The 20,000-nt window shown below is 42.2% G+C and overlaps 2 protein-coding genes across 6 annotated transcripts in view; both read right to left on the reverse strand.

The window, feature by feature from the left end:
* The window catches only part of LOC146658399 (glycerol-3-phosphate dehydrogenase 1-like protein), an 18,031-nt gene extending 8,971 nt beyond the window's left edge, over nucleotides 1-9,060 (reverse strand). The window contains exons 1-4 of one of the 4 annotated variants that reach the window (XR_014913711.1): nucleotides 8,654-9,060; nucleotides 6,795-6,972; nucleotides 5,265-5,405; nucleotides 3,144-3,282 (exon numbers count right to left, since the gene is read on the reverse strand). Coding sequence is in view for 3 of the 4 variants with exons in the window: in XM_085422019.1 (XP_085278145.1) it covers nucleotides 3,144-3,282; nucleotides 5,265-5,405; nucleotides 6,795-6,972; nucleotides 8,654-8,697 (502 nt within the window). In the remaining variant the exon portion in view is untranslated. The remainder of the gene's footprint in view (nucleotides 1-3,143; nucleotides 3,283-5,264; nucleotides 5,406-6,794; nucleotides 6,973-8,653) is intronic. The other 3 variants (XM_085422020.1, XM_085422019.1, XM_085422021.1) reach the window with 3 other exon arrangements.
* A 2,750-nt stretch (nucleotides 9,061-11,810) lies between these two features.
* On the reverse strand, nucleotides 11,811-16,543 carry LOC146658400 (uncharacterized). 2 transcript variants are annotated; one of them, XM_085422009.1, is made up of 5 exons: nucleotides 14,859-15,781; nucleotides 14,182-14,278; nucleotides 13,698-13,808; nucleotides 13,083-13,249; nucleotides 11,811-12,751 (listed from the first exon to the last, which is right to left on the reverse strand). In XM_085422009.1, exons 1-5 carry the CDS (start codon nucleotides 15,764-15,766, stop codon nucleotides 12,289-12,291), a joined length of 1,746 nt encoding a protein of 581 aa, XP_085278135.1. In that variant the 5' UTR covers nucleotides 15,767-15,781; the 3' UTR covers nucleotides 11,811-12,288. The 2 variants fall into 2 exon arrangements, with proteins under 2 accessions (XP_085278135.1, XP_085278136.1); XM_085422010.1 differs by lacking the exon at nucleotides 14,859-15,781 and adding an exon at nucleotides 16,538-16,543 and having other exon boundaries at nucleotides 11,823-12,751.
* Nucleotides 16,544-20,000: the final 3,457 nt, after the last annotated feature.

Consider the following 20,000-nt stretch of genomic DNA (forward strand, 5'->3'; position numbering starts at 1 on the left):
ACGATATATCGCATTTGCGATAATATCGCGACATGATCAAGTGCAATTTTCTAACTGCAAAGGCTGCGATTATACTCTGGACATGTCCAAATTCATGGGCTGCATCCTCCTGAGGCCGCATTTGTAGACCGATTACGTCACAGCGACGCGCCGAAGGCTGTCCAAATTACTACCATATCCCAGAATTCATAGCGCGGCCCAGCCAAACTCCAGTTTCCAGCAATGGCGGCCGCTACTAAGTTTTAAAATTACTCATACTAATCTTTCTGGGTCACAAAATAAACTTTTAACATATTTTCAGGCGAGAAAGTAGCTGTGTAAACATCAAATATCTGCTCGGTTTATCAAGATATCCCATATTTGCAAAAGTGCTTCGACGTTTTCAGAGGCGTCTGCTACCCACCAGCTCGACAGCTAGCCGGGACCTCGAGGGTCGCTGAGAACGGCACAACTCCCGGCACATCATTTTCAGATCCCCGCGGAGTTTCGCTGCTCGGGTTAAACGTAATATATAAGTCACTTAGACAACCTAAAAATGTTATTGTTGGGCTTTTTTCAGTGTTTTGTTTGTTCGTGAGTAAATCGGTTTGGCTGAGATTAAAGTTATTAGATTAGATAAAATAAAACTTTATTAATCCCCCGGGTGGGTTCCTCCTTGGTTTTCACACAGCTGACTAAACGTCAAACAGAAAACTTATTAAACAGAAGTATGAGACAGTCGAGAATTTACACCAGCACTGGAGCCCCCCAGGGGTGTGTTCTGAGCCCCCTGCTGTACTCTTTGTACACATATGACTGTGTGGCCACTACCAGCTCTACCACCATCATCAAGTTTGCTGACGACACCGTCGTGGTGGGCCTGATCTCTGATAACAACGAGACGGCCTACGTGAAGGAGATTAGGAATCTGGAGAACTGGTGCCAGAGGAACAACCTCCTTCTAAACGTCAGTAAGACAAAGGAGCTGATAGTGGACTTCAGCACTAAGCAGGAGAGGAACTACCAGACCCCCGTCATCAACGAGTGCCCAGTGGAGAGAGTGGACAGCTTCAAATACCTCGGAGTTCACATCACGCAGGACCTGTCATGGTCCTGTCACATCAACACCGTGGTGAAAAAGGCCCGACAGCGTCTCTACCACCTCAGACGCTTGAGAGACTTCCAACTGCCCTCCAAGGTGCTCAGGAACTTTTACTCGTGCACCATAGAGAGCATCCTGGCGGGAAACATCTTAACCTGGTTCGGGAACAGCACCATGCAGGACAGACGAGCTCTAGAGAGGGTTGTGCGGTCAGCTGAGCGCACCATCCGCTCCGAGCTCCCTGACCTGCACTCAATCTACAGCAGGCGGTGCCGGACCAAGGCCAGGAAGATGGTGAAGGACCTCAGCCATCCCAACAACAGACTGTTCTCTCTGTTGAGGTCAGGAAAGCGATTCCGCTCCCTGAAGACCAACACAGAGAGACTGAGGAGGAGCTTCTTCCCGCAGGCGATACGGTCTCTCAATCACACCACCACACAGTACTGACCCACACATATGGTTCTTACACACACACTGGACTTTCTGAACATTGGTTTTGCACAACACTGGTCACTATATTCTTCATTTCCGGTTAATACTTGTACAGCTGCTGTTATTGTGTATATATTTATTTATATTTAGATTTCTTCATACATTCTTATATAGTTCTATATTGTGTATTTTGTTGTACAGTTATTTCATTTTTAACCTTAATTTATATTTTATTCCTTCCTAGTTAAATTTACCCTTTTTAAATTTTCATATTTATTTCCTATCTTATTCATAGCCTTTTCCTTTTTTGTTTTCTTTAGGTCACGAGCAGTTGTCCAAGCATTTCACTACATATCGTACTGTGTATGACTGTGTACGTGACAAATAAAATTTGAATTTGAATTTGAATTTATATTTTAGATAGCAAGAAGCAGACGGCCGAGTTTATTAAACTCCACCGAGACAGCGGTGACGCTAATCAGAACTAGACCGTCCAATTTCACGCCTTTAAACTTTAAAGGCGTGTTTGTGTGTGTGTTTATACAATTGCTATTATGTTTGCACTTTATGTGTAATGTTACTGACTGCAGAGATCAGTAAGATGTGTGTATTTTTTATTTAATATTATTTTTTAATTGAATGACTGTCTAGTAGTTCACAGATGTCGAAAAACTGAGTGTGGTAAAGCCACTGATTTTGTTTATGTATATTTCTGCAATCTGCACATTGTACTGACTTTCATTTTAATGTTTACACCAGGGTTCCTTGTCAGCACTTTATGCTCAGATGTTTGTAAGCTAAAAATAAACTATTGTGTATGTTCAAATATACTGTTGTGATTGAAGAAGTTAAATAAAAATGTCAGTCATCAATTCATGCATCACCTCATGTCATCATAACAGAGGTCTGTCTTCCAGGAAAGAACAGTTTAAAATTAATGTAATATAGTATTGGCCATACTATATGATGTATTGCTTGTCTTTGTTTAATAATACAGAAGACAAAGACCTTAAAAAAAAAAAAAATCGCATATCGCATCGCAATCGCAATATTGGGGCAAAAAAAATCGCAATTAGATTATTTTCCATAATCGTTCAGCCCTACAATAAATCCAGAAAATTCCAGGCTAACCAGTTAAAGCTAAGTTAAGAAAAAACAACTAAAGACTCGCCTGGGAACATTACTCATGATCCGCAACAAATACATCTTTTAAAAGACTTTTCTGAAGCTTTATATGTATTAATGACGAATCCATCTGATGTTGTCCTTACATTATTACACAACGTGTGAATGCCATGAAGCCCACAGCATCTCCCAGCTCCAGCTCCACATGGTTTTCCAGCTCAGTTTTACACAATTTTGATCTTTGCTAGCACGCACTTTATTCAGAACGCTGACTCAAATTCAGATCACGCACCATCTCCCAGTATGAACTCTGCCAGTATGAGTCTGCTTCCTAAACCAGGCAGAGACCCTACACTCCCATCCAATCAAGCCAAGGGGACAAAAAAACAAAACACATTTCTTCTCTTCCAGGTCCCGTTTGTTCTTTTTAAATCCACAACATGCCAGTTACAGCAGGCAGTAATAGAATCTACTGAATAACATTTTCCACGTGGATTCTACTCACCGATGGTGGATTCACAGAACTTCTCAGCTGCTACTTCGTTGGCGATGTTTGCTCCCATCAGGACACTGACATCAATCTCCATCTTCTCACGAATGACGTCAGAGATCAGCCTCAGGCCCTCTGGACCCTCATATATACCCTGAGACAGTAATGAGAGGGGCGGTGGTGGATGAGCGATGGCATACAGGATGAGCCATAAAGGACACAGCTGCTTATACCCATGCTGTAGATGGATGCATGCAGAAAGTCAAGGGAGGAAACCAGCCTCCCCCTGATATGTTCCTTCTGACTGACCTCTTCACCCCAAGGCTAAGCCCTTGAAATGAAGCTAATTTCTGATGTAGCCTGATTCTTCCAGTCACTACCCACAGCTTGCAGCCAAACACATTCACCAGCACCCTCTCTACCAAAACAGAGTCCAAATAACTGCAGATGATGAACCAGTCCATCTCACACTCACCTGTTCACCCACTTGTGAACAAGAGATATTTGAGCTCTTGACTAGAGGAAGCAATTCTTCTCTAACCTGGAGTCTTTTCAGCTTCAGAGCCATGACGTGGGATTCTGAGGTACCAGTTCTGACTGATGATAGGGGGTTTGTGGAGATCAGCATTTGATGAGCCCGGTAGGACCACAGCATCCACAAAACACATAGATATGATCTACTTCCACCATGCGTTATAGTTTACACCCCTTATTGTGCCTAGAAATTTGTTAATAGACCTCAGTGTCACCAAATGAGTCACACATGTTGATGGCAAATGCAAAAAATGACACTCGTGCCAAATTTGGACAGGCTACAAACAGCCTGTAACTACAGATCGAAGACTTCGAAACAACAGTGTTACACACTCAAATTGTACTGTTTGGTTAGGGGATGGCCGAGGAATGGAGAAGTGCACTGGTACCAGTTTTTAAGAACAGAGTAATGTGCAGAGCTGTAGTAACTACTGAGGGATAAAGCCTGAGACAGATACCATGGAGGTATGGGAAAGAGTGGTTAAAGGTGATGATCAGTGAAGGGGAGTGTGGCTTCATGCAGAGAAAGAGCACTACAGACGTGACGCTTGCTTTGAGTACGCTGATGGACGCCTGCGATGTGACCTTGTGGAGCTAGAGAAAGATGAGGCACCAAGAGAGGAACTGTGGGATCTTACGTGGCAGCTGAGGGTGACAGAAAAGTAGGTGAAGGTGTTGCAGGTCATGTGATGACTAGTGTATGCGAATGAAAGAGACACATGGAAAAGTGCAAAAGAGAGGTGAAGAAGAGTGCAGGCAGGGTGGAGTAGGTGGATACGTGCCAGGAGGGATGTATGACAGACAAGACAGGCAGTGAGACCTGCTGGGACGCTTGGTTTGCCCTTCTTAGCGCTGGTTCACAGAAGATCTGTAGTTTTGGTTTCCTTGTTTTTGATCTATATTATTTTGTACTTGGTATAAGCGTAACATTAAAAGACTGCTTGTGAGTTTACTTCTCATTTTCCAAGTGCTGTATTGTGGCTCTTCCTGCCTGCCACGTAGCTCCAGGGTGCAGCCAAAGCTTTGACAGCAGCACTTACAGGCTGCCCTGCAAAATATGTGCTCAAAATATGTACTAATGCAATACACAGCCATGAATGCGTCATGAGTACTGAAACAGACAAACACTGGACTCTGAGTTTAGTGTGTTTTTGTTTACAGTGCTTGGATCAGAATGTTGGGGGGTCCCTGTGGAAGAGAGGCATCCAAACATCAAACTCACTCTTCAGCGCACACGCTCACTTTGTCGACATATTTGATCACAAAATGAATACTGCACATCACCGGATCCCTGGCTACTGCAGTCTGTGTGCCAAATGTCCTTACACCTTTACTACCCCAAAGACCTTCGCTGTGTTTTATGGATGGCTGGAGACACTTACTGGCAATATGAACCAAAAAACAGCTTTATGTGACCGCTTATCCTGATCATTAGGGATCCTGTTAGAAGCAAATCCACATAACAAAGATACTCCGGGCATGTTCAGCTGAGTTTGTATGCACGGCTCAGATCCTGTGTCAGGTCTTTGCTCTGCAGAATTTGGAAAGTTAAAAGCAGCAGTGGAGTGTGAGATAGCGAGACGGTGAAATGGGCATCATTACCTTTATGAGCGTGATTCCTCGAGCTCTGGCAGAGACACAGCCCACCATTTCATCACAGAGTTTCCTAATGAACTGATGAGGGACGACAAACACCAGCAGGTCAGCTCCCATAGCAGCATCAGAGAGCTTTGGTACAGCCACCTATGGAGACGACAGAAGCGCCATTCAATTCAAAGCTGAGTAGGCTTTGAATAATCCTGTGAGTCTGGGTGATTTCCCCACCGTACTGTGTTACACACTTCCACCATATTGCCAAAAATATTCACTCGTCTGTCTTCAGCCATACATGAACTGGGGTGACACCCCAGTCTTAATCTAAGGGTTTAATAGAAAGTCATCCAACCCTTTGCAACGATAACAGCTTCAGCTTTAACGAGAAGGATCTCCACATTTCGTAGTGTGCTTATTTTCTCCAAATCTCGAGTCAACTCTACCAATCAGTAAGCTACGTGAATGCCGTCTTTTCCTTGTTACCCTCAGCTACAAATGCTATGCTAAGCTACCAGTACTACAGCCAGTCATGAATGCACAAACTGCTGACTATTTTCAGCCTGGCTTCACACATGATGAAAGCCTTGTGTTATTAGCGGAATCACGTGGCGTCACTATCAGCGAACGAACTCTCGCAGGCGCCAATTTGTTGCGCTCCGGTTTTGAGCGCGCCATATCCTTCCAAGTAACAAGAAAATGACATTCATGTAGATTACTGACTGGCAGAGGTAACTCAAAATTTCGAGTTATGGATACATTTTTCTTTTTTACTGGCAGAAACAAGCTTCCGTAAATTCTTGACCTCCTTCCTGAAGCGCATTTGTGAAGTCAGACACTGATGTAAGGCCTGGCTCGCAGTCTCCGCTCTAATTTATCCCAGCGGTGTTCTGTCAGATTGAGGTGAGGACTCTAGTCGAGTTCTTCCACACCAAAGTCTCTCAACCATGTCGATATGGACACTGCAGTCATTGCGGTCAGACACGTATCGCTCTCCTGGCAGCCACCAAACGCCAGCTTGTCCATCATTGCACGATTTGTGACTCCAGTGAACTGCTCTAGAGTTCAGGTCAGCGTGCTTTACACAACTGCACCGGATGCTTTGCATTGTGCTTGGTGATGGATACAGCATCCATGGTGACCCATTCCATGAAGAACTCTATGCACTGTTCTTCAGCTAATCTGAAGGCAACATAAAGTTTGGAGGCCTGTAGCAGAAAGCCGGTGACCTCGGTGCACTGTGCGCTGACCCTGCTCTGTGGCTGAGTGGTAGGCTTCGACTTTGTTAAAATACCACTAGAAGCTGACTGTGGAATATTTGATAAAGAGGATATTTATGACCGGCCTTGTTGCATCCCATCATCACACTGATCTATAATGTTTGCAGAAGCAGTCTACATGCCTGGGTTCTTGATGGAAGTGACTGGAACACCTGAATTCGATGACTTGGGTGAGTGAATACTTTTGGCAGTATAGTGCAGCTTTAGTGCTCTGCAGAGTTTAATGAGCTCAGCAAAAGAATGACATCATACTACTTCTCACCACATTCTCTGGTAGTTTGTATCCAGGAAGGTACTTAACGTTTTCATGCTCAGTGTTGATGATGTCGCTAAGCTTCCTGCCATTAATATTTTCTTCAAACACCCACATCTTCACAGTGGTAGCAATATGCTGCAATGTCCTGGCATTATCTCCGATAATCCTGGCAATAGCAGAGCCCCTGCAACAAAGACACAGAGATCAGCAAATATTTCTAGATGTTTCAAGGCATTGATCAATTAATCATTCAGTCAGCTAATCAATTGGACCATCCTAAACTACTTCGTTAGCTTCATTCTTGTGAATTTTTCGAGTGGAAGAGAGTTGGTGTGAGAGGTGATTAAGCATATGAAGGATTAAGGAGGTGTGCTAGTGTTCTTGTCCGGGAACACGATCCTACTGTTGCTTCATGTAAACAAAACAGATTCTGATCGAGGTGTTACACAGGTGAAAACATGCACTAAGAGTCCAGAGATGACAAAGGGAAGGTTATTGTTCACTAAACACCACACTGATGGGCTGTAACACGCTCACTGATTTTATAGCAGAGTCTGCCACTGATGCCTTTTAAGGTTTATGGGGAAAATAAAATAACAAAACTCTGCTTTTGTTTCCCAGTGTAAGCACAATCTGACCCGACATCAGTCTACTCTGACAGCCATAGCTGAGTTACTAAGCCCACTGTTACTGTTTTTACCATCTTACATTTCAATTAAAAACAAACAAACAAACAAACATTTGACATTTTTATCCTCAAGTCAAATGAGAAACTCTGGTCATGCGTGGTGAGTGTATGCTGTCAGTGGCGTCATAATCAATCTGGGAACTATAATACTCTGTACAAGTCCAATCAGCAGGCTTCATTAAACATATTTATTTTTGAAGAAAACACTGTTTTGTAATGTTACCTGTAGTCATGTTGACATGGACATGCACTCAGGCTTGTATGAACTGGTGACGGTGACATTTTCAGTCTTTAGTCACATCAAACTTTGAGACACTTGTAGGCACTGAAGCTCGAGTTACCACACGGATCAGTCCCTGAACTTACTACGGCGCGTGTTTCATGCTGAAATAAACAACACTTACTTACAGCCTACAGGAAACAAATCAAACAAACCCGGTTCTTAAAGTTTTGGTCTGTTTCTATGCTGACTGATGTCCAGCACGCCCTCCCTCTGTGCTCATGAAGCATATGGCACATTTCTTTATTTGTTTGTGAGGGGCTCACAACATAAAGCCATAGTTTCATGTTTATGGAGCAGGCTGCTGACCATCACCAGTGAACTTGTGCGCATATTTTAAATGAACAGCTGAAAGAGTGACCCGGATGCAGGTAAGCTCGAGGTCCCTTCACTCAGCTGGTGTCAGGGGTAAATGTTGGCTTCAGATTTATCTCACCGAACCACATTATTATGGTTTAGCGGAATAAAACATCGAATTAACTTTTTTTTTGCTGAGAATAATTTGTGTTTCTGTCAGAACAGAATGGAAATTCATATACGTGTCAATATTAACTACAGACTAGCTGTTGTTTTCAGCGAGCCCTGTATCATATGTCAAACCGCAGGATGCCGGCAGACAGAGGGGACAGCTGTTGGAAAAAGGCAAACTTCCGGATGTGTCACCTGAAACATGCAACACTTAAACTAACATCACCAGTTAATATGAAATTAAAAAGGAACACGACCAGGAAAGCACTGTGCTTATGCTGAAGAAGCTCTGTTCCAGCTCCTCGTAGCTGACTCCAGGAGGACGCTTACAAAGCAGGTAGGCACTAACGACACTCCGCACACCGACAGATGCAACAACCTGTTTGCAGCACCGCGTCCGGCAACAACGTCAGCATCATAAGAGCTTACCAGTTTCCAGACCCGACTATGCACACTTTCAGTGGAGAGGCCATGGGAGCCGCTTCCTGCTCGTGATGGTCCGTTTGAAGCTGAAGCTCCGGCGCACGTGCCCCTTCAATGAAAAGTCACGTGACTCCAGGCAGAAGTCCAGGCCGCTAATGCGCAAAATACACATGCTCATGTAATAGAGTTTAAAGCAGGGCTGCCCAATCCCGGTCCTCGAGAGCTACCGTCCTGCAGCTTTTAGATGCATCCCTACTCCAACACAGCTGAATCAAATGGTTTGGTTACCTCTTCAGCATGCCATCGTGTTTGGCAAAGGCCTGATAACAAGCCATTCATTTGATTCAGCTGTGTTGGAGTAGGGATGCATCTAAAAGCTGCAGGACGGTAGCTCTCGAGGACCGGGATTGGGCACCCCTGGTTTAAAGGGTTACATCCTGGCACAATAGCGCCACCCAGTGTCAAATGTCGCCCTGCACCCACTAGGATTAGCAAGGGATTCTGGGTAATCCTCAGGAGGGCTGTGTCCCTGCGTCCTTCGGAGGCCGCATGTGAAGGTCGATTACGTCACAGCGAGGCTCCTTTAAGTGAATAGAATAGAATAGAATAGAATTCAACTTTATTGTCATTGCACATGCACAGGTACAGGGCAACGAAATGCAGTTTGCATCCATCCAGAAGTGCTTTAGTGATATAGATATATTACAATATATATTAGCAATAATATAGATATGTGAGTATATTACAGAAATGGGTCTATTATGGTATGTTATAATGTACACGGTATGAAGTATGTTGTGAATATTCTATAACTATAAGTATGTACAGGCTGTAGTGAGTACAAGCTATGTACAGGATATGAACAGGATATAAATATGAAAAACTATACAGAATATGAAATAAATAACTTTACAGAATCTGGGATATACAGCTATACAGAAATGGGAACTATGCAAGTTGTAAACAGTTGTAGGTTAAAAATTATCGAATGTACAGAATGATTATTTACACAGAGCTATACAGTAGTGCAGTTAAGATAAGTGAGGGTGTAGATAGTTTCTACAGAGGCTATATAAAGTGCTAGTGGTTGTGAGTGGTGGTTCAGTCCATGTTATTATTGTGTGTTTGAGGGTACAGTTGTCCATTGTGGGTGTGTGTATGTTCAGTCCATGAGTTTAACGTGGGTCAGATGTCAGGAGGCAGAGTTCAGGAGTCTGACAGCTGTGGGGAAGAAGCTGTTCCGGTACCTGGTGGTCTTAGTCCGGAGGCTCCTGTAGCGCCTCCCAGAGGGCAGGAGGGTGAAGAGTCCATGTGATGGGTGACTGGGGTCTTTGATGATTTTCCCAGCCCTTTTCAGACACCGCTTCCTGTAGATGTCTTTTATGGCAGGAAGTGGTGCTCCGGCGATGCGCTGGGCAGTTTTCACGACCCTCTGCAACGCCTTCCGGTCCGAGGCAGAGCAGTTCCCGTACCAGACTGTTATACAGTTGGTCAGGATGCTCTCGATGGTGCAGCGATAGAAGTTCACCAGGATGTCTGAGGACAGGTGGTTCTTCCTCAGAGTCCTCAAGAAGAAGAGGCGCTGGTGAGCCTTCTTGACCAGCTTGGAGCAGCTGGTCGTCCAGGTGAGATCCTCGGAGATGTGGACTCCCAGGAACTTGAAGCTGCTCACACGCTCCACAGCCGTCCCCTTAATGTGGATGGGTGGATGTGGGTCAGCATTCCTCCTGTAGTCCACGATGAGCTCCTTGGTCTTCTCGGTGTTAAGCAGCAGGTTGTTTCTGTCGCACCACTCAGCCAGACGATCCACCTCCTCCCTGTAGGCGGCCTCATCGTTGTCACTGATGAGGCCAATCACCGTGGTGTCATCTGCAAACTTAATGATGGTGTTGGAACCATCAGCAGGTCTGCAGTCGTGGGTGAAGAGGGAGTAGAGGAAAGGGCTCATCACACAGCCTTGTGGTACACCGGTGTTCATCGTGATTGTAGATGAGCAGCGGTTATCCAGCCGGACATGTTGGGGGCGGTTGGTCAGGAAGTCCAGTAACCATTTGCAGATGAGGGAACTGATGCCCAGGTCTGTCAGTTTCCTGATGAGTTGTCAGGGGTGGATTGTATTGAATGCTGAACTGAAGTCTATAAACAGCATTCTGGCGTAGGTGTTGTTGTTGTCCAGGTGTGAGAGGACAGAGTGCAGTGCGATGGAGACTGCATCCTCTGTGCTCCTGTTCCGGCGGTATGCGAATTGGTGGGGGTCCAGGGTGGGGGGGAGACAGGATTTGAAGTGTGCTAGGACCAGCTGCTCTAAGCACTTAGTGATGATGGGGGTGAGTGCTACTGGGCGGTAGTCATTGAGGCAAGATGGGTTGGAGTTTTTGGGTATCGGGACGATGGAGGTGGATTTGAAGCAGGCCGGTACCACAGCGTGGGCCAAGGACAGGTTGAATATGTCTGTGAGCACTCCTGCAAGCTCCTCAGAACACGCTCTGAGAACACGCCCGGGGATGCCATCAGGGCCTGCAGCCTTGTGGACATTGATCCTGCTCAGCACCGCTCCTACATCGGTGGGGGAGAGAGTCAGAGGTTGGTGGTCTGGCGTCATGTCTGCTTTGGTTGTGGTTGTGGGGTTCTAATAATGTTTTCAAATACATTACAAAATTTACATTTACATTCTTGTATTTTGCTTGTTTACATTATTGTATTTTGCACAACTCTGTTGCTTGTGAAGCTCGCACACAAGAATTTCACTCACATGTGCTGTACCAATGTACCTGCACATGTGATGTGACAATAAAAGTGATTTGATTTGATTTGTGATTTAATCCTTTATTTATAATACATAGCAATATAAAAATAGTAACATATGAAAATATTACAATGGGCACAGATGAGTTTGTATCAAAAACAGCAACCAAGCCAACGTAATGAATAACACACATAAATAACAACTGCTTGAGAGAGCAAACAATTTCTTTTCATCTGTTCCTTGGCAGAAAGTTAAGACAGCTTTAGTTTCAATAAACAGAAGTAATGGATGCAGTCCCTTTGAAATGTCTACACAAAAGTCTACTTGTGCATATACTTAGCTTTAACTCTTCTCTTTTTTGTTTTGTATTCCAAAAGGTTTTCATTTTCTCCAGAGGATGTCTCCCTTTCAGTGGTTATCGACTGTTCACATTCATTTTCAGACTGTTGGAATGTCGATGCTGGCCGAACGTTTCTTGCTAGAATACAATGGCCTAATTTTGCGTGCATTATCTGTCGTCTTTATTTCGTACTGGCATATACTTTTGCCTACTTGTTTTGTTTTTAAGACATTTGTATGCAGTTCATCTATCATTGCAGTAATACCCTCTGGAATGAATGCCCACTGTTTAACTGTGTCTAAAACAGCATTTAGTTTTCCAACTGCATCTTCTGTGCATTTTTTGTCTGTGCTTTCAACTACAGGAGTGTCATTCAAAGTTGATAGAGGACTTTTCAGAGAGTTTTTCATTTGTTTAAAATGGCTACAAGCCACCTTCAGGCAAGCACATGTGTTATAGTGAGAGAACGTACAACAAGTGCACTGAAGTGTTTCAGCCGATGCAAAAAAACACAGATTTCCAAACAAACTTGGCATTTTTATCACTTTCAAGTCCTCACAGTGTACAAAGTAATGCCTTTCTTTCACTGCAATTCTTGCCAAGGTCTGTTTCCATGTTTGGATAGATGTCATTGTCAGCCTCTGCTAATTTTGCAAGTAACACTAGATGCTTGCAAAGAAGTCCTCGTAAGCCATATGTACAGTTGCAGTAGGACTCAACAGGGCAGACATCATACACCATGTCTTCTCTTGACTCAGATGGGACTTGATATGCATTAACTCCATGGCTGTTCTTGACTGTAATTTTAAGAGCCCAACCACTTTCCATCAGTCTTGAAGCAGAGTCTGAAACTTGAGACAAGGTGTCAGCAAACCTGTTTTTCATGCGGCCCACATCTTGCAGGCTTTTTATGACTGAGAAGTAGTCGTCGGCCTTCCCTAGGAGCACTTCAATCAGATCATCCAGACGCCTATTCTTGTAGCCAGATAAAAACTGGTATTTCAGGCGGTGGAAAAATCTGAAAAACAGTTATTTGAAATGATTAGTAACTGTAATTGAAGGAATTTAAAGTTTTAATCAAGACTGTATTATTTTTTAAAAATTGGAATACCTATTGCACACGTCTTTTATAAAGGAATGCTCTGTGCCGGTTTAGCTGATTTAGGCAAATCCACCTACTCTGTTTTTTGTTGTGATAACATAAAAAACGCTGCTAGAATTTAAAGGATTTGCCTAAAACCTGTTCTGGCAATGACATGAAGAACCTACTCAGTTTAGCCTCTTGGATTAAAGCATAATATCTTTTTTTCAGCAATACAATTGAATGAGGTCAAAATAATAAATCATACCTTTCAATCACATTGTTTGTTTCAGAACGAGCGTGACTGAAGCGACGGCCGTAGTCACACCACATGTGGCCAATGCCTTCCCAGTGCTTCTGAAAATACTGGCACACCAAAGGGTATTGCTTAAATGTCTGGCAGAACTCTGCTGATGTGGCTTTAAAGTCGTCCTCCTAAGAGAATTGGATGCAACAGAATATATTTCAATCCATTTAACAGACCTATTGAAATCTTTAATATTATGTATTGAAGCCCTTTTCCTTTTATTGAATAACATTAAGAATTTTAAGTTATTAATAATATGTCGTGTTTTTGTATTAAGAAGCAATTATTTCTTCCCTTACAATGGCTAAGAAGGAACACTAAACCTATAAGCATATTTGGTTTCAGCATCTGTCTGTGAAAGAATCCCACTCACAAGTTCTACTGCACAGTGGGTGACACAATGATGGTCTGCACAGCTTAAGTACTTGTTTTGATAAGCAAGATAAGAAGCCAGTTTTAGAAATTGTTTCAAAAATCTATTTTGTATCTCTCTGTAACTTTTTTTAGCAACTGAAAGTTATTATGCTCTTAGTGTAATCAAGAAATCAAAATGTGAAATAGACAAATTACACTTACAGATGTGCAAGCTTTCAGCTTACAAAAGAAAGAAATGATTTCATTTCTCTTTTGGGTGTTAGAAAGCCCATGGACCCCGGACTCTGATTTTGAAAGCCATCGATTAACAGCCTGTGAATGTAAGAGAAAAAAAGTTAATCTGGAGAGAGAGACAGAGGAGCAGCTGTACAAAAAGCATAAAAGAAAGCTGACGTCCAAAAATAACTTTGTCACTCACTGGACAAGAGGACCTGTGCATTACAGAAATCAACCAGGCAAACATATTTTTAAATGTCAAAAAGAGCTTTGGGAAGCAGCCACCAGAAGATGAGTGCACTGTGGTCTTAAATGGATGGACATAGTCACTCAACATTTTATCCCTTTATATTCATTAACCTGAGTAGGTGAATATCACAATGAGGCAAATCATAACAACAGGACCCTGTTGTAAAAATGTGTTTCAGGTGCATCTTAGACAACGTGAAAAGAAAACAATGTGGTTTACCTGCAAGACATGGTACCAGCATAGAAGGATAGCTGACTCTGGAAAAACCTTCTGCAAAGCATTTATTTCCGCAAAGTCTTTGTCAACCATAAATGCTCTACAGAAAAAAAGAAAACACTAAATGAGATTAAACAGTATGAAAATGTTTTTGCTATCTCAAAGCACCACTTCAATGCCAAATTAAACATTTCAACTCACAAGTAGATATATCTTTTATTGCTCAATGTTCCATTTGCCAGAACTGAACTGGGAAAGAGGGCTTTTACTTATGCTGCCCCTTTCACATGGAACATGATGCAAAAAGACTGGAAGATAGCAGATCTTATTTCATTAAATGCTTTTAAGTCCAGATTGAGAGAGCCAGAGAAAAATGTTTTTAAAATGTAATTGTTATTTATAATATGTATGTAACTTTGTAATTTCAACGTGTTGTCGCCTCTTGGCCAGGACTCCCTTGCAAAAGAGGTTTTTAATCTCAATGGGACTTTTCCTGGTTAAATAAAGGTTAATAATAATAAATATAAAATACTGCATACAGCCTATAGGAATAGCTTTAACAACTGGAAAGGAAAGTTTTTTGCAGCCCATGCTGCAGCTATAGCATTAGATTCTGGCATGTTATAACTTTTTTGAAAAGGAATTATTTCAAAATTAATAGCTGTCAATGTATTATTTACCTCGGGGAAGTTGGGAAATGCTCACAAACTATTCCAAGAACAGTTTCCAGGGTTTTCTGACTTTCGTTGCTGACAATAGCATAGGCCACAGGTACTCCATGCCCATGATCATCTCTTACAACAAGTGTGAATAAGGGAAATGAATACTGGTTAACGCAGTGCGTGGTGTCAACAAATACTAACTGTTTTGCATAGTTCTCCATGTTTGATTTCATTACAGGTGTCTGCAAAACAATCATTAGTTCTTGGTCAGATGTGTATGGTTGATAGAAGAGAACATGTTCTTGATGTTTTCCATTAAGTAAGGTATGTACACTTTGACTGTCTCCACAGTTAAAGTGCTTCTTCCTCATCATGCAGGTTCTAACACTGTCAATGTCACGTGGTGTGACAAAATGCTCTCTGTTGTGAAGATCTCTGTGTCCATGTTCTTTGGCCCATTTATGACATTCGGTTAGTATGATGGCTGGCTTAGTTCCAAGGGAAAGCAGTTCCTCAATCTTCCTCCTCAAGTCACTGGAAATATTGTTGAAATGTGCGTCTTTTGGGTCCGAAGGATCATGCCCATCATGCTTATCATATGTACGCTGCACGATGACTGTGTGGTCTTTCCAACATTTGAGTACTTTAAATGAAACATAGGCCTTACAGCCCACTGCTCTGTAGCTGTTTCGACTTTTTTTCCCAGCTCTGATGCAGTTGAATTTGTAATAGTCTCTTTTCCTGTCTTTACCTGAGGCCACATTTAAACATTTATAATGTCCATGAAGGGTTAACGAGTTCAATTTTTCTAACACAACACTGAATGGGTCCTCCTGGCATTGTGACACATGCACACAAAGTTGTGTGTCTTTTCCAGTTCTTTTTTTTTCGTCATTCAGAACACTTCTTCTAATTATATCGTCCATTTCTGGTGGAAAAATAACGAAGGTTTAATTAGTCAATATTCATTAATTCATTTTAACTTGTTTTGGGGTTTTTTGCAATACAATGTAAATATTAAATATAATATTAAAAAAATATATATATATAAAATAATATAAAACAAACAGGGGCTAAAAGAAGCTAAACTTTCATATGGTATGTCTCTGGCAACTTTAACATGATGTCCCAGGGACAACATCTACACGATGTCCCAGGGCAACTTCTACATGATGTTCCAGGGACAACATTTACGCGATGTCCCAGGGACAACATCTACGCGATGTCCCTGGGACAACATCTACGCGATGTCCCAGGGACAACATCTACGCGATGTCCCAGGAACGACATTTACACGATGTCCCAGGAACGACATCTACGCGATGTCCCAGGGACGACATTTACGCGATGTCCCAGGGACGACATTTACGCGATGTCCCAGGGACAAATTTGTAAATTTCTGGATTACTGTTAATCTCCATAGAATCAAGAACTCATGTCCAGTTTCACAGCTATGGACCAGTTAATTATGTTCCCAGGTGATAGTTTGATTCATAGATTCAGCACACAACCATTAGTCTAGGCCTTTTAGTCCAGATTCTCTTCACTTATGTTTGCCTGACCCAACCCCCGGGCCACGAAACACCAAAAAAGTTGGGGAACGCTGGTCTAGAGAACACTGGTTAGCTAATGCTGTCGTCAAGTATCACTAGCAAACAAACAGCAAGCCAAGTGAGAAACATATGTATAATGCTTACCGTTTATTAAAGAAAAGCATCCTAAAAGGACTTCAAATTCGGCGGACAGGCGGCGGTTTCTCGCAAGTGAAGCGGGCGCGCTGGATTGACAGACAGAGGCGGGTATTTCGAAGTCGCAGAAGTATGACGTCACAAGAAGGTGATTGGTCACTTGCAATGTTGAACCTGGAACAACATTAATTATGATGATGTGGAAACAACGCCAACACAAGGATATCAGATCGTCCGGGTTGCAGTTGCTGTTGCAGGCCTTGCAGTTAGAAGAGTAGTTTGTCTTCTACTGGATGATTTAGCAGTCACTGATCTACCAACACGTGTCTTCACCCAAGTAGGTAGACACGTGTTGGCAGGTTTATTTGAACAGTGAGAGACAGAACAATAACCAAAAAAATCCAGAAAAATGCATTTAGAAAAAGTTATAAATTAATTTCCATTTGAAACAAGTATTTGAGCCTTTTAATATTAGTTATTTATTTATTTATTTTCTCTGACTATTTCATGATTTCTGGAGGGCAGTGCTTAACTAGCACATGCTACAGTTTTCTCTGTTCACAGGCCACACGTATGTATATCCTACTTGCAGTTCTGCATGTACATCCTGCTGCTTCATTTCGATGAAGAAGCAATTCAACAGATACCCGTGATCCTAATTCTCTAACAGGACTCAACCAGCTACATTTAATGCTAGAGTTTCAACTGACTCTAGAACACTATTCATGCTAATCCATTTTCATTAGTAAATCTGGCCCATTTTTCTTGCTGATCTCTTGATGGTAGGTGATGCTACTATCTGTGCATTGAACAGGGAAGCTCTTTTCTAAAGAAATGATTAGGCAGTGGCCTATATATTTGTTGATCGCTTCAATGAACATAACCTTCCACATATTAGTAGTCTATATGCATTCAACATATAGTGATTTAAACATAAACAATGAAAACTTGTACTATATGCTTGACGTAGCTCACTAATTCATAAATTTAACTCGGCATCACACTCTTCTAGACCTGAAGTTACCTCACTAAGCCTCAAATTCAGCCTCATAGTTCAGGTTTGTAGAGCACAGAAATAACTGATTAACAGACTAGATAACACAAGGAGAGGTAACAGAAGATGTGAGACAGTGCTGTGTACAGCAACAGCAAATATAAAGACCTGGAGAGAAGTGGAGCCGCTGTTTCAATATTGCAAGTGGTTGAAAGGTGTGCCAGCCAGAGAGCCAGCTGAGTGGGTAAGCAGCCATGCTGCCAGGGAATCCACAGAGAGAGAAAGAGTGGCTGGACAGCTCTGACGGCCACAACACAATAAATGATTGGCTCCTGAGTAAACAAGTAACATTCTTGAAACTATCCAGTATTAATGATTAATACCCAGTAAATGATTTCTTGTGAATAGAGGTTATTTCTAAATTTTTAGAAGAAATTATGGAATGTTCTGGACAATAAATAAAAATATAAAAAAGAATTACCCAGACTGCCCAAATGACATATTTGATCATTTAAATCGTGCGTTTATCAGTAACTTACAGGCTTGACTGAAAGGATTAATAGGGAATATTGCTAATATCACCGTCCTGACTGAAGGGTTATTTACTTCCGTTGTATGTATGTCTCGGTCAGCCCCCCTGACCGTGTGGTAGTGATGTAACGTCCTGTATGCGCGTATCGAGGCTTGCTTCATTTATGGGAGGAGCTGAAAATGATGACGTCCGAAGCCTCGCTGCCCGGCTGTACCACGTGACTGGTTCATGAAGTGGTTCGAACTTTGCCGCGAGCTATGACAGCGATATAAACCCCTCAGACTTCAATCAAAATGTGGGTGTTTGATGGAGAGTTGTTAGTGAGAGTTTGGAGACAGTTTGGAGGTTTATGAGAGTGAGGAGAGAAAGTCAGGAGAGAATGGAGCCAGCTAAGAAGAGGAGGATGTCCTCCCCTGTGTGGGAACATTTTGATTTTATTCCTCCCAACAAGGTATGTAAATTTCTACAGAAGATGTATTTTCATAATACTGATGGTGCAATAAAACTTATGTTAAGCTGTCTTGACTTTTGTACAAGGTGAAGTGTTTGCTATGTGCCAGGGAGCTGGGCTATAACAACAACACCTCATCCATGCTTAGGCACTACAGAGCTTTGCATGAGAATAAGGGGAACACTGATTGTGGAGCAAGACCAGGTGAGCCATCAAATGCCATGATAATATAGCATGCAGTAATGTTACTAAATGATATAACAATATTATACAACTGTTATAAGTTACGTGTGTGATATTTATATTTGTGCTTTGTCTTTATTGTCTTTCCTCAGGAGAACAATCTCCAATAGATGAAGACCTGGTTACCATGGTGATTGAGGACTCCCAGCCATTTAGCATTGTGGAGGACAAAGGATGTAAAAGATTTGTTAAATCATTAAATCCTAGCTATGTTCTCCCCACTAAAGGTTATAAAAGCAGTGAAAATTTAGTTTTTACAGAATAAAATGTGAACAGGCAGGACTGAGGCTCAAAGCCTCAGTGTGTAGCTGTCCATACCTCAACGTTACAAAAGCACAACCGCTGTCCACACCCCAACCACACCTCACCTCACAGTAAATGATCATTTCCATTTTAAGCATGTCCAAATAATCATTTTCCATACTGCCAGTATAAATATACACAGTATACTGCATCACTACAATATACATGTTTTACACACTCCTTTTGATGTTGACATTTACAGGCTGTGTGCAAAAGGCCCGATCTTCAAATTCATGCCAACTAATATTTTTACGTCCAGTAGGTGTCCTGCTAGAGCAAATGAAGCTTCAAGAAGCTTTGCGCTGGGGTGAACCAAGCTTCAGTGCTTCATGAAGCTTCATTTGCCCATCACTACCGTGTGGAGAGTGTTTGGAGGACCCAGGTGTGGACACAGATGCAGGAGGCAGAACTTTTGCTAAACTCAAAGCAAGCCTTTATTTGGGGCTGATAGCTTGCAGGCTAGAATAGTGACATGCAGCTAGAATAACAGGGTGGGTGAATCAGACGACACGACCACGAACACAGGAAGACTGAGGACTTAAAATTATTAAATACACACATGAGGTGATCAGGGGAAGTGGAGACACATGAGGACACAGCTGACTAGAATGAAACATAATGACAACACAGGGGAGAGTAAGACTAAATGCAATGAACAAAGAACACCAGACTCTTTCAAAATAAAACAGGAAACACGGAGACATTTATTCATTTATTTTATTTTATTCTACTGTATATAGTATTTTATTTTATTCTATTCTGTACAGTTGTGTACTGTATTTATTCTTATTGTATTCTAATTTTTGCCTCATAACTTTTGCACTGTCCACTTCCTGCTGTGACAAAACAAATTTCCCACGTGTGGGACTAATAAAGGTTATCTTATCTTATCTTATCTTATAGACATTACACGAACTTGACAACAAGAGCCACACAGACATGACACATG

Source organism: Rhamphochromis longiceps, linkage group LG11, assembly GCF_057381845.1.
Source record: "Rhamphochromis longiceps isolate RC_006_pf linkage group LG11, R_longiceps_female_GT1.1, whole genome shotgun sequence".
NCBI classification, from domain to species: Eukaryota; Metazoa; Chordata; class Actinopteri; order Cichliformes; family Cichlidae; genus Rhamphochromis; species Rhamphochromis longiceps.

Coding starts and splice junctions, on each gene's coding strand:
- LOC146658400 (XM_085422009.1), bottom strand. CDS start 15,766: ATGGACGATATAATTAGAAGAAGTGTTCTGAATGACGAAAAAAAAAGA. Junction 13,809..14,181: donor GCTGGTACCATGTCTTGCAG/GTAAACCACATT, acceptor TTACATTCACAG/GCTGTTAATCGATGGCTTTC. Junction 13,250..13,697: donor AGCTGAAAGCTTGCACATCT/GTAAGTGTAATT, acceptor CAATTCTCTTAG/GAGGACGACTTTAAAGCCAC.